The sequence below is a fragment of the Schistocerca gregaria genome, chromosome 6, assembly GCF_023897955.1.
Source record: "Schistocerca gregaria isolate iqSchGreg1 chromosome 6, iqSchGreg1.2, whole genome shotgun sequence".
In the NCBI taxonomy this organism is placed as follows: Eukaryota; Metazoa; Arthropoda; class Insecta; order Orthoptera; family Acrididae; genus Schistocerca; species Schistocerca gregaria.
In genome coordinates this window covers 103,122,329-103,135,516 of record NC_064925.1, presented here as the reverse complement: position 1 = coordinate 103,135,516, position 13,188 = coordinate 103,122,329, and the positions used below count along the sequence as shown (strand labels likewise).

At 45.1% G+C, this 13,188-nt stretch overlaps 1 protein-coding gene across 2 annotated transcripts in view; it reads right to left on the bottom strand.

The window, feature by feature from the left end:
- Positions 1–13,188, bottom strand: part of LOC126278174 (uncharacterized) — a 725,569-nt gene that overhangs the window by 19,359 nt on the left and 693,022 nt on the right. For both annotated transcript variants that reach the window (XM_049978070.1, XM_049978071.1), the window contains one exon: positions 4,513–7,379. In XM_049978070.1, the coding sequence (XP_049834027.1) occupies positions 4,513–7,379 (2,867 nt within the window). The remainder of the gene's footprint in view (positions 1–4,512; positions 7,380–13,188) is intronic.

Below are 13,188 nucleotides of genomic sequence, written 5' to 3'. Positions count from 1 at the left end.
ATTAGCAGTGGCAAAAGGGCATTTCTGGCTAAGAGAGGTCAATCAGCATCAAATATAGGCTGTAATTTGAAGAAGAAATTTCTGAGAATGTAAGTTTGGAGCACAGCGTTGTATGATAGTGACACATGGACTGTGGGAAAACTGGAACAACAAATAATCGAATAAACATGAGATGTGTTGCTAAAAACGAATGCTGAAAGTTGGGTGGACTAATAAGGTAACGAAGCGAGGTTCTCCGCAGAATCGTAGGGGAAAAGTAGACATGGAAAAGACTGAGAAGTGGGTTGCGTTGTTTTGGGGAAGACCAGACAGCGAGGTCATCGGTCTCATCGGACTAGGGAAGAAAGGCGGCCGTGCCCTTGGAAAGGAACCATCCCGGCATTTGCCTGGAGCGATTTAGGGAAATCACGGAAAACCTAAATCAGGATGGCCGGACGCGGGATTGAACCGTCGTCCTCCCGAATGCGAGTCCAGTGTCTAACCACTGCGCCACCTCGCTCGGTGACTGAGAAGAAGAAGGGACAAGACAATAGGACATCTGTTAACATAACAGGGAATAAATTGCAGTCACTAGAGTGAGATGTGGAAGATAAAAGCTTTAGAGAAAAACATAGATTGGAATGAATACATACAGAAAGTAATTCTGACCTCTGAGATGAGAAGGCTTGCACAGGAGAGGAATTCGAGGCGGTCGCATGAAACCAGTAAGAAGATGATACCACAATAGTTTCTGACTAGAGAAATATTTAGAAGAATAGAAAAGAAAACTGGGGATCTGTTACATGACAATCGGGGCACAAGAGGCAGTTCTGAGATTGCGATTATAATAAAAGCAAGCCAAGGTTAAGTAATACACATACGTAGGTCTTGTCGGCTTCCGGAACAGCTCGAAAACTGAGACGTAATGAAAATTTTTGGAAATTCAGAGAAAATTATAAATGAGCCACCGGAAAAAACATGTACAATTGTACAAGTATCAAAACGGGACACTAATAAAACTTCTGCTTAATTTTTAAATAAAAATAATAAGTAATGATGTCCAAATACTTCGGGCATAAGAAGTATTCTCTTGTTAAAGTGGGTGTCGGAGCAGAAAGAAGTTAAGGGCACTCTCTTGACCTTGGCTTGGGAAATGACCCTAAAATGGGTAAGAACCAGGAATGATCAACGGCATGAGGATGCAGAAGACGTAACTGAAAAGTGTCATGACAATGTCTGCATTGAGCCCTCATTAGCAAACAGAAGATGAAGAGGTAGAGAAATTACGAGAGAAAGAGCAGGGAAGCTAAGACGAAATGGCTTCCTGAAAAATGTGAAGAAATAAAAAAAAATGGTTGTTGGAAGGGCTGATTCAGCATGTAGGAAAGTTAAAACATCCTTCGGTGAAATTAAAAAAGTTTGTTAATGTTAAATGCAGAGGAGAGGGCGGATAGTTGGAAAGAGTACACTGAGGGCCTCTTTGATAGAAGAAGAGATGATAGTCTATTTAGAAGAGATAGGGAATCCAGCACTAGAATCAGAATTTAAGATAGATATGGAGGACTTAATATCAAATAAGGCAAAAGAGGTAGATAGCATATCACAAGAATTTCTAAAATAATTTTGGGAATTGGCAACAAAACGGCTCTTCACGTAGGTGTGTAGAATGTGTGTGTCTGGCTTTTGGGAAAATATAATCCACACAATTCTGAAGACTGCAAATGCAGACAAGTGCGAGAATTATCACACAATCAGTTTAACAGCTCATGCATGCAAGTTGCTAACTAGGATAATATACAGGGGAATGGTAAATAAAATTGAGGATGTGCTAAATAACGATCAGTTTGGCTTTAGAAAAGGTAAAGTTATCCGACAGGCAATTCTGACATTGCTCTTGATAATGGAAGCAAAATTAAAGAAAAATCAAGAGACGTTCATAAGATTTATCGAGAAAGCATTCGACAATGGAAAATGGTGCAAGATGTTCGAAATTCTGAGAAAAATAGGGATAAGCTGTAGGGAGAGGCAGGTAATATACAGAGTCCAAAAAGATGTATTCACTGTCTAAAACTCTATAACTTGCAAACTAATTGACGGGGTTGTCTCATTTTGGGTGAAAGTGTAGCTTAAAGTCCAACTTAAATATATCACTGTAGGTGATCGAAATGGTTGTCATTAACATCCACACACAAACGATGCCGCCGAACTGCAGCACGAACTACTGACTGCAACGTGTTCAATTGGATATTTGCACATGAATGTACTATGGATTCTCGACGCGTATCCAATGTGCGTGGCTTTTGTCGATGAAAGACGTCCTTTAGTGTTTCCCACAGGTAAAAGTCCAGAGGAGTTAGGTCTGTGGAACGTGGTGGATACTCCACAGCACCTCTACGGCCTATCCATGAATGGATGGAATGATAGCACACAAAAGAGGTCCATTAGAGTCAACCACAGTGAACAGGTACACTGAAGGCAGAACACGTATTCACAATATAGAAAGAAAACGAGGCTTAGTACAGGGATAAAGCGCCACTGTCGTCGCAGTAGACGCACCTGCCTCGAGTAATCAATTGAGACATAGACGTCGATCGTGTAAAATGGGCTTAACACGTGTGGACGAAGGAAGCGGGAGACAAAGAGCAGACTAGCACAGGTGAGGGGGGCGTTACGGACCAGAAGTATCATTACTCAACATCAGTCTTAATTTGAGTGAGAAATTTCTGAGCATGTACGTTTTGAGCCGAGTGTTGTTTGGTAGTTAATCATGTACTGGTAGAAAACTGGGTAAAAAGAGAATTGTGTGGTATCACGTGTCGATGTCACCCCACGGTCGTCGTACAGCTGGCAACGGAATTGCAAGTGTCCGTCAGAGGAAGACAGCAGTTCTGTGGGATCTGGAGGACCTAACGGTGCACGCTTACTGAGCTCTGGGCTACGAGCGGCCTCTGTCGCTGCAATATAGGACAAACGGAGGCGTGGGTGGCCTCTTTGACTATTGGCTATGTGACGCTACGAGGACACCTCCTACTTAAGGCTCCAACACCATCGCTTGTGTGTTCAGAGAGCCTCATCCTTGTTGACACTGAGAGCTGGACTCTGTTCCATGATGCATTAATTGTACTGAGACTTCATACGCTTGCAGAAATGCGAATTAAGTAAATCTTCTGTTTGCTGTGTTGCTCGCTAATCATTTCTGCTCCTGTACAGCTTGCATATGAAGACATTTGCCGCACCACACTGTAGTCCACCTTTCCTTACCACTGTGTACGTAGACTTGCAGAACATACCGAAGAGTTTGAGATGTGGTGCCTCAGAAGGATGCTGAAAATTTTGGTGGACTGATAAATAAGCAAAACTGGAGAATAAGGGAAGGTATGGGAAACACTGACAAGTGTAGTGGGATCCGAAATTCAAGCGTTACCCATCCACCAGTGTCAGCCCAGTTTGCAGGTGAATATAAGTTTAATTTAGTGTTTTGTTTATGTATTTTTAATATTTGTAATGTTTTGAATTATGTAAAGTTTTGTATTTATTTTTATGTTTCATGTAAGGAGAGGGCGGCGCAACGAACGGAGTCAGCATCTTCAATGCCGGGACCAGAGAGAAAATTGCTGCCCACTATACGTCGAGGGTCGACAGGCAAAGAGCAACAAAAGATCCTGAAACCGAGTTGTTGCGTCGTGCTTCTAAAACCTGAAAAAAATAAGAATTTGTAATGTTTCTACAACAATGACGTCATAGAAAGTTTAATCATGTTGAAAATGTTCAGTCCTATCTTGTCAAGGCTCATGTTCACGTCTATATGTAGTATATATGAAGATAATAAACTAGTGTATACTACAGAAGTTTAAATACGTGTTCCGAGAATTTATTTATGAAGAATTATATTAAAGAAGAAGTATTACTGATTTATTTGACAAGATTATTAATTTTTGACAACGTTCATCGCGAGTTTGAGTCTTAAAACTTTATCCAAGGTGGTTTTAATATTTATTAAAGCAGATAACTTGCATTAATATGATTTCTGAGAAGAAACAAACGACATCTAAATTGAAAAAAGTTTGCGCAAACCAATTGGACTGAGTGACGTAATTCCGCGCATACGACTCAAATGAAGATGTTTTAATTAAAGTTTCGTTCACGAACCATTCAAAGACAACTTTAAAAAGATTGTAAATAATTTTTAAGTGTTTTGTAACTGACGTAGGTGACGAAGTCTGCACATGGTCATATGTCAAAAGAAAATAATTTATACAAAACTTACGTCGTTACACTACACAAAGAGAAGGGGTTGAATGATAATACACAGAAGAAAGTACAGTACAGGCACCTACAGTGAACAGCTACACTTAAGGCAGAAGTGTCATACAAAATGTAGGAAGAGAGAGAAGAAAACCCTTTCCACGACTTCACGGGATACCCAAATAACAGTGCCATTTTCCGTGTGGATAAGTTTGAAGGAAAAATTCAAGTGAGAAAGAAATACATAAACAGCACTTTAGACACGGGGAGAAGGTCTCACGAGCTTACCGTTGGGTGCAGACCCTCCTCGTCCATGCGGTAGTGCGGCGGCGAGTGCCTTCCGGAGCTGTGGTGCGGGTGGTGGTGGTTGGGCAGAATCCACGGCGCCTTCGAGAAGGTCTTGGGCGAACGCCAGGGCCACTGGAAGGCGGTGACACGCAGGTAGCGCGACACGGTGATGAAGGCCGTGGCCACGATGGCGACTGCGCACGCGCTGCCCACCGCCGTGTAGATGATGAGCTCGATGTCATCGTGCCGGTACAGCACCTGCCGCTCCGGCTGCTCCTGCCGGCTGCTGCTGGGCGCGCCCACATCCGGCTGCTCCTCGCGGTACTCCGTGTCCGCGCCGACTGCCGTGCCGGCCCCGCCGCCGCCGCCGCCGCCGCCGCCGCCGCCCTCCACCTCCATCAGGCTGTCGTTGAACTCCGGAGGCGGTGGCAGGCGGCGCGAGTGCAGTGGTAGCAGCCGCACGATGTGGTACTCCTCGCCAGACAGCTCGAGCAGGGTGGCGTTGGCGCGCGCCAGCTTGTGGAGCGGCGCCTCCTCCTCGACGACGTTCACCTCTGCCGCTGCTGCGGCGGGGACGGCGCCACCGTAATAGCCGCCCCCGGCGTCGATGCCGGCGTCCTCGTCAGCGGCGACGACGCGCTCCGCCGCGGTGACGGCCGGCGGCGTCACGACGCTCACGTTGACCAGCAGCCGCGGCGGCGCCAGCACCACGCGGTTCACCTTCACGTCGTCGTACTCGAGGGACAGCCTCGCCGCCAAGTTCAGCTTCAGGTACTTCGCAAAGTCCTTCTGGCGCATCTTTACGATGGTCGAGTTCCCCGCCAATAAGAGCAGGTAGGAGCGGCTGGTAGTGTTACTATGACCATTCGTCCTGTTTCCACCAGCTGGAGCAGTGTCATCACGGGAAGCGTCCTCAATTCCACTGTACATCGGCCCCTCACGGCCGTTGTTAGTTCGACGCTGGGTTTTCATCACTCTCTCCTGCTCCTCGCTTTCCACGTCCCAGTGACGGTAGGGATTGCTAGCGTCATACTGCCTGCTTTTCCCGTTTCCTTTACTCCCCTCACTCCCAACAACTTGAGCCCCTCCATCACCTGTGGTCATCTGCGCCGACGTCACTGAGGAACCGTCGGGTACTCCTCCAGATTCGTGCGATAGCTCGGTGGAACTCGTCTCTTCGAAGTCCAGCGACGGTATAACGTAGCTCTCCACCCCATCGATGCCCTTGTGGATGTTAGTCATTGACATCAGATCTGCCTTCCTCGTTGTACCGGTCTCGTGTGTAGGATTCGGACGCTCTGTCGGATTTGAAGAGCGTGAGTTCCCCTCCGCTCGCGGCGATTCCGACGCTTGAGTGAAGGTTATGTACACCTGAATACCTGCCTCCTGCTCCGTGATGGAAAGCGTCGACGACGGCAGCTCTTCCTCATCTGATGGGTCGGATCCTGTTTTATCCTCCATTATCTCTATAGTTTCCTGCCGTGAAGACTGGACGTCTTTCACAAATTTCGACTCTGTTGCGTTTTCCTCTCGTTGTTCTCCTCCTCTTCTCGAGAATTGTGACTGTTGGTTTATGCTGTCTGCATTCCCCGAACGCCACGGGATATCCGCTCTCGAAGAATGTTGTGCGTCATCCACGTAGTACTTCATTCTGCTTCTCGAATATGGGCTGTCTTGAACGTCGTCGGAGTCCTTCAGTATTGTCTGCACCTGTTCGAAGTCCTTAAACTCATCTTTCATGCCGGCAAATGGCTCTCTGCCTCGCATGAGTGACTCTCGTAATCTGTCGTTGGCTATCCGTTCCGCTGTTAACCTCTGCATTGGCGATTCCGTTCTAGGTTCTTCTTTGTAATTTATAGGGATACTTGCAGAAGGGGGACTGTCATTTCTCTCTATTTTCAGCACGAGTCCGCGATGTAGCGGCGTTTCTTCGGTTTTCTGCACACCTTCTCCTACTGTGGATTCACTATTTTGGAAGTAAGAACTGGGAGTTGCTTGTGTGCCAGTGGTAGTGGAGCTAAGCACTGCTCGTGTATCGTTGCTATCTCTGTCCGAGGTGACTTGTTTTGTATCACTGGTCGCGTTTTTCACTTGCTCATCCGTCACCCCTCCTGTCCAAAAGTACTCAGCATCTGGTGCCCCAGCGTCTTCTACTTTGTCGCCTTCAGCTGTCTCTTTTTCGGCGTTTGTGTTCTTGGTGTAATTTGTCACGTTTTCCTCGAGGTCTTTGGTTCCATCAGCATGCGCGTAACTAGGGTCCCACTTATATTCGTACACTGATGGATCAGTTGCCTTATCTTCAGCCACAGGTTGCTGTTCGTCCAGAAGACCCTCTGCTGTTTTCGTACTCTGTGCAATGTCTGGAATGGAGGATTCTGACATATTTCTTTCCTCATCGGGACCTCCGATCTCGAAGGAAGCCACCCCATCCTCGCTGGACTCTTCGGTGGTCGGGATAAGACTGCCAGTCCTGGGCAGAACTCGAGGTCCGTTCAGTTCTGGATCGTCCACTTCTTCCGTTGGATCTCCAGCTCCTTCGTCCTCATGTAGTGTGGGGTGATCATCTATCTGCTGGTTTCGTGACGATGCAGACGATTCACTCTGGTAGATAATGCCAGCGTCAATGACTGGAAGAGTCTTGTCGCTACCGGTGTGGTCCTCCGGTGTCGGTTGTTCACCTTGGAAGGTGCTACTGTTGAAGACGTGTTCGTATGCTGAAGGAGTCCCGGAGGTTTCCAAGCGACGTCGAGTCTCCGCCGCCGTGGGCGAAGTGGTGGGGGTGGCTGGGAATGCGTCGTCGTCGTCAGGGAGCGAGTGGTCCGGTGAGTGCCACTGGCCATCGGATGTGGTCGCCGGCGGAGACGCCGCTGAAAAGGACAAAGAGTAGGCTGGTAACGAAATAACAGCATTGTGTGCATGGAGAAGTGTGACTTATGTATCATACACGATAGTAATCCATCCTGATCATAAACTGACCCTCTTTAGAGATAACAGATCATTGTCGGCATTTAGTGAACAAAGCTTTCACGACGTCCATTGTTACTCTGCATGACATGGTGACATGGATGCGTTTTTGGTGAAACGCCTCCGGTGATCAATAGTATCTGCAAATGGATGATGTTGTTGTTGTTGTGGTCTTCAGTCCTGAGACTGGTTTGATGCAGCTCTCCATGATACTCTATCCTGTGCAAGCATCTTCATCTCCCAGTACCTACTGCAACCTACATCCTTCTGAAATTGTTTAGTGTATTCAACTCTTGTTCTCCTTCTACGATTTTTCCCCTCCACGCTACCCTCCAATACTAAATTGGTGATTCCTCGATGTCTCAGAACATGTCCTACTAACCGATCCCTTCTTCTAGTCAGGCTCCTCTTCTCCCCAATTCTATTTAGTACCTCCTCATTAGTTATATGATCAACCCATCTAATCTTCAGCATTCTTCTGTAGTACCACATTTCGAAAGCTTCTATTCTCTTCTTGTCTAAGCTATTTAACCCCCACGTTTCAGTTCCATACATGGCTACACTCCATACAAATACTTAGAGAAATGACTTCCTGATACTTAAATCAATAGTCGATGTTAACAAATTTCTCTTCTTAAGAAAGGCTTTCCGTTCCATTGCCAATCTACATTTTATATCCTCTCTACTTCGACCATCTTCAGTTATTTTGCTCCCCAAATAGCAAAACTCCTTTACTACTTTAAGTGTCTCATTTCCTAATCTAATTCCCTCAACATCACCCGGCTTAATTCGACTACATTCCATTATCCTCGTTTTGCTTTTGTTGATGTGCATCTTATAGCCTCCCTTCAAGACACCATCCATTCCGTTCAACTGCTCTTCCAAGTCCTTTGCTGTCTCCAACAGAATTATAATGTCATCGGCGAACCTCAAAATTTTTATTTGTTCACCATGGATTTTAATACCTACTCCGAACTTTTCCTTTGTTTCCTTTACTGCTTGCTCAATATACAGATTGAATAACATCGGGGATAGGCACTCCCTTCCCAACCACTGCTTCCCTTTCATGTCCCTCAACTCTTATAACTGCCATCTGGTTTCTGTACAAATTGTAAATAGCCTTTCGCTCTCTGTATTTTATCCTTGCCATCTTCAGAATTTGAAAGAGAGTACTCCAATCAACATTGTCAAAAGCTTTCTCTAAGTCTACAAATGCCAGAAACGTAGGTTTGCCTTCCCTTGATCTTTCTTCTAAGATAAGTCGTAGGGTCAGTATTGTCTCACGTGTTTCAACATTTTTACGGAATCCAAACTGATTTTCTCCGAGGTCGGCTTCTATCAGTTTTTCCATTCGTCTGTAAATAATTCGCGTTAGTAATTTGCAGCTGTGACTTATTAAACTGATAGTTCGGAAATTTTCACATCTGTCAACACCTGCTTTCTTTGGTATTGGGATTATTATATTCTTCTTGAAGTCTGAGGGTATTTCGCCTGTCTCACACATCTTGCTCACCAGATGGTAGAGTTTTGTCAGGACTGGCTCTCCCAAGGTTGTCAGTAGTTATAATGGAATGTTGTCTACTCCGGGGGCCTTGTTTCGACTCAGGTCTTACAGTGCTCTGTCAAACTCTTCACGCAATATCGTATCTCCCATTTCATCTTCATCTACATCCTCTTCCATTTCCATAATATTGTCCTTAAGTACATCACCTTTGTATAGGCCCTCTCTATACTCCTTCCACCTTTCTGCTTTCCCTTCTTTGCTTAGAACTGGGTTTCCATCTGAGCTCTTGATATTCATGCAAGTGGTTCTCCTTTCTCCTAAGTTCTCTTTAATTTTCCTGTAGCCAGTATCTATCTTACCCCTAGTGAGATAAGCCTCTGCATCCTTACATTTGTCCTCTAGCCATCCTTGCATAGCCATTTATCACTTCCTGTCAATATCATTTTTGAGACGTTTGTATTCCTTTTTGCCTGCTTCATTTACTGCATTTTTATATTTTCTCCTTTCATCAATTAAATTCAATATTTCTTCTGTTACCCAAAGATTTCTACTAGCCTTCATCTCTTTACCTACTTGATCCCCCGCGCCCGTCACTACTTTATTCCTCAAAGCTACCCATTCTTCTTCTACTGTATTTCTTTCCCCCATTCCTGTCAATTGTTCCCTTATGCTCTCCCCGAAACTCTATACAATATTTGGTTCTTTCAGTTTATCAAGGTACCATCTCCTTAAATTCCAACGTTTTTGCAGTTTCTTCAGTTTTAATCTACAGTTCATAACCAACTAATTGTGGTCAGAGTCCACATCTGCCCCTGGAAATGTCTTACAATTTAAAACCGGGTTCCTAAATCTCTGTCTTATCATTGTATAATCTATCTGATACCATTTAGTATCTCCAGGGTTCTTCCATGTATGCAGCCTTCTTTTATGATTCTTAAACCAAGTATTAGCTATGATTAAGTTATACTATGCGCAAAATTCTACCAGGCAGCTTCCTATTTCATTTTTTAGCCCCAATCCATATTCACCTACTATGTTTCCATGTCTCTCTTTTCCTACTGATGAATTCCAGTCACCCACGACTATTAAATTTTCGTCTCCCTTCACTACCTGAATAATTTCTTTTATCTCGTCGTACATTTCATCAATTTCTTCGTCATCTGCAGAGCTAGTTGGCATATAAATTGTACTACTGAAGTAGGTGTGCGATTCGTATCTATCTTGGCCACAAAAATGCGTTCACTATGCTGTTTGTAGTAGCTTACCCGTACACCTATTTTTTTATTCATTATTAAACCTACTCCTGCATTACCCCTTTTGCTTTTATATTTATAACCCTGTACTCACCTGACCAGAAGTCATGTTCCTCCTGCCACCGCACTTCACTAATTCCCACTATATCTAACTATATTGTTAGCTGAAATAGGTTATGCCTGTGATAAGACTCAGTGGCAGTGTTTAAAATAGAAATAAATATGGAAACTAACCATCAGTGTTGATGGTTTTCTAGAAGATAGACAGGTGTACTTCGCGTAAAACACGAACTATATTTCTAATCTTCATCATCTACTCCATATGCTGGTCCTGGAGTGTTGTCCCATCCTGTAAACCGAACTTTTCCTTGATTTTCCCAAACTTTTTTTTCATGACACAGCTGTTTATTTTGTAATTTATCATTGCCCATTCGATAGACCTGGATGAGTCATGTTTTGCCTCTGTTTCTTATTTACCTATAAAGAGCAGTGGATAAGTATTCTACAGGAAGGTGGTCGAAATACCCATCCAAACTTCCAGAATTAGTTTTTCTCGATTTATCTAAATCACTTAATGTTAATGCTCTGGATAGGTAATTTCTTTGGAAGAAGTGCACTGATGATTCGAAGGGTTATGTGGCTGCTACATGATGGTGCTCCAGCCCACTTCGCCGTTAACGCCTGGACACATCTCAGTCGTGTCTTCCCTTGTCGACAGATCGGACGAGGGGGTCCAGTTGCATTGCCTGCTCGTTCACTGGATCTGAACCCGAGCGATTTCTGGTTCAAAATTGTTCAAGTAGCTCTGAGCACTGTGGGACTTAACTTCTGAGATCATCAGTCGCCTAGAACTTAGAACTACTTAAACCTAACTAACCTAAGGACATCACATCCTGCCCGAGGCAGGATTCAAACCTGCGACCGTAGCGGTCGCGCGGTTCCAGACTGTAGCGCCTAGAACCGCACGGCCACTCCGACCGGCGATCTGGTTACCAGTTCATCCGGATGGCGACAGTGTTGGTCTGATTGTACCGCAGTTGACTGAGAAATTAGATAACTGTCTCTCGATTTTTAGATCGTATATATACAGAGCGAGTCATCTAACATTACCGCTGGATATATTTCGTAAATCACATCAAATAGTGACGAATCGATTCCACAGACCGAACGTGAGGAGAGGGGCTAGTGTAATTGGTTAATACAAACCATAAAAATGCACGGAAGTATGTTTTTTTAACACAAACCTCCGTTTTTTTAAATGGAACCCCGTTAGTTTTGTTAGCACATCTGAACATATAAACAAATACGTAATCGATGAGATTTCGGGATTGCAGCCGGATCACGTTGACTTCTTGCCACGATATTTCGGCTGGCAATCGTCCAGCCATCTTCAGGTGAGTGTGCGTCACTGGAGACTGCAAGTTCCGGGAGTCAGCTTTATAGCAAAAAATTGGCGCGAAAACGCATGCGCATTGGCCACGGTCACAGGAGCGTCCTCTGTCGAAGTCCGCGCCCTCTGGAGCTACTGTTCTATCTTTGGAGCGCAGGCACATGCGTAAAGGTGAAAACTACATGTCCGCCCTCTGTCGGAATGCGCGCCCGCGTCGCTAAAAACAGACGTCAGATGTCGCTAGACGTGTCATTTAGAATAAACCGTCTTCTCTCAGAGGAAATTAGAGAGATCACCGGGTCCCAAGCGTTGTCCAGTTGAAAACCGCCATCACGATTTATAAGATTTTGCGCTAGGCGTATCTCCACAGATTCTTTAATAACGGAATCCCAAAAAGTTTTCGCTGGGGCCAAGATTTTCGTGGCCGAAAATTCCATAGCGTGTCCTGTAGTAATACAATGCTCAGCTACGGCCGACTTACTGGGCTGCAAAAGGCGAGTGTGGCGTTCGTGTTCAACGCACCTTTCATGTACTGTGCGCGTCGTCTGACCGATGTAAGCTTTGCCACACTGGCAAGGAATTATATAGATTCCGGCCTTCCGCAGACCCAGATCGTCCTTTACCGAACCGAGAAGGGCACTAATCTTCGCCGGTGGCCGGAAGATTACTTTTACTTGATGTTTCCTTAGGATCCTGCCTATTTTAGATGAAAGGTTGCCGGCGTATGGAAGGAACGCCCTGGACCTGAAAAGCTCCTTATCTTCTTGATGTGAGTGGTCACGTTTCTTCCTTCTTAGCGCTGCTCTAATCTGATGTGGAGAGTAACCATTACCTCTGAACACCGACTCTAAATGTTCCAGCTCCTTTGTAAGGCTGTCTCCATCAGAAACAACATGAGCCCGGTGCACCAACGTTCTAAGGACACCAGTAGTTTGTGCAGGATGATGACAACTCGACGCTTGCAGGTAGAGGTCCGTATGTGTGGGCTTACGGTAGACAGAATGCCCTAATGACCCGTCCACTCTCTTGGTAACCAAGACGTCCAAAAACGGCAAGCAACCATCCTTCTCTATTTCCATCGTGAACTGGATGTTATTGTGGATTGCATTCAGATGCTGCAAGAACCGTGACAGTTCTTCTTCACCATGGGGCCACACTACAAAAGTGTCATCTACGTACCGCCAGAATACACTCGGTTTAAGTTCTGCCGAATCTAGTGCCCTTTCCTCAAAGTCTTCCATAAAAAAGTTTGCTACCAAAGGCGAGAGAGGACTTCCCATGGCAACACCGTCAGTCTGCTCAAAATACTCGTTATTAAATAAAAAGTAGGTTGAGGAAAGGACGTGATGGAAAAGTGCTGTTATGTCGGCCGTGAACTTATTGCTGATGAGAGACAAAGAGTCCATAAGAGGAACCTTAGTGAAAAGTGAGATGACGTCGAAGCTGACTAGTAAGTCAGTTTCACTGAGCCGAAGTGACTTTTGTCTACTAATAAAGTCAGCCGAATTGCGAACATGATGCGCACACTTCCCCACAAAAGGTCTCAGTAGAGAGGCGAGATGTGT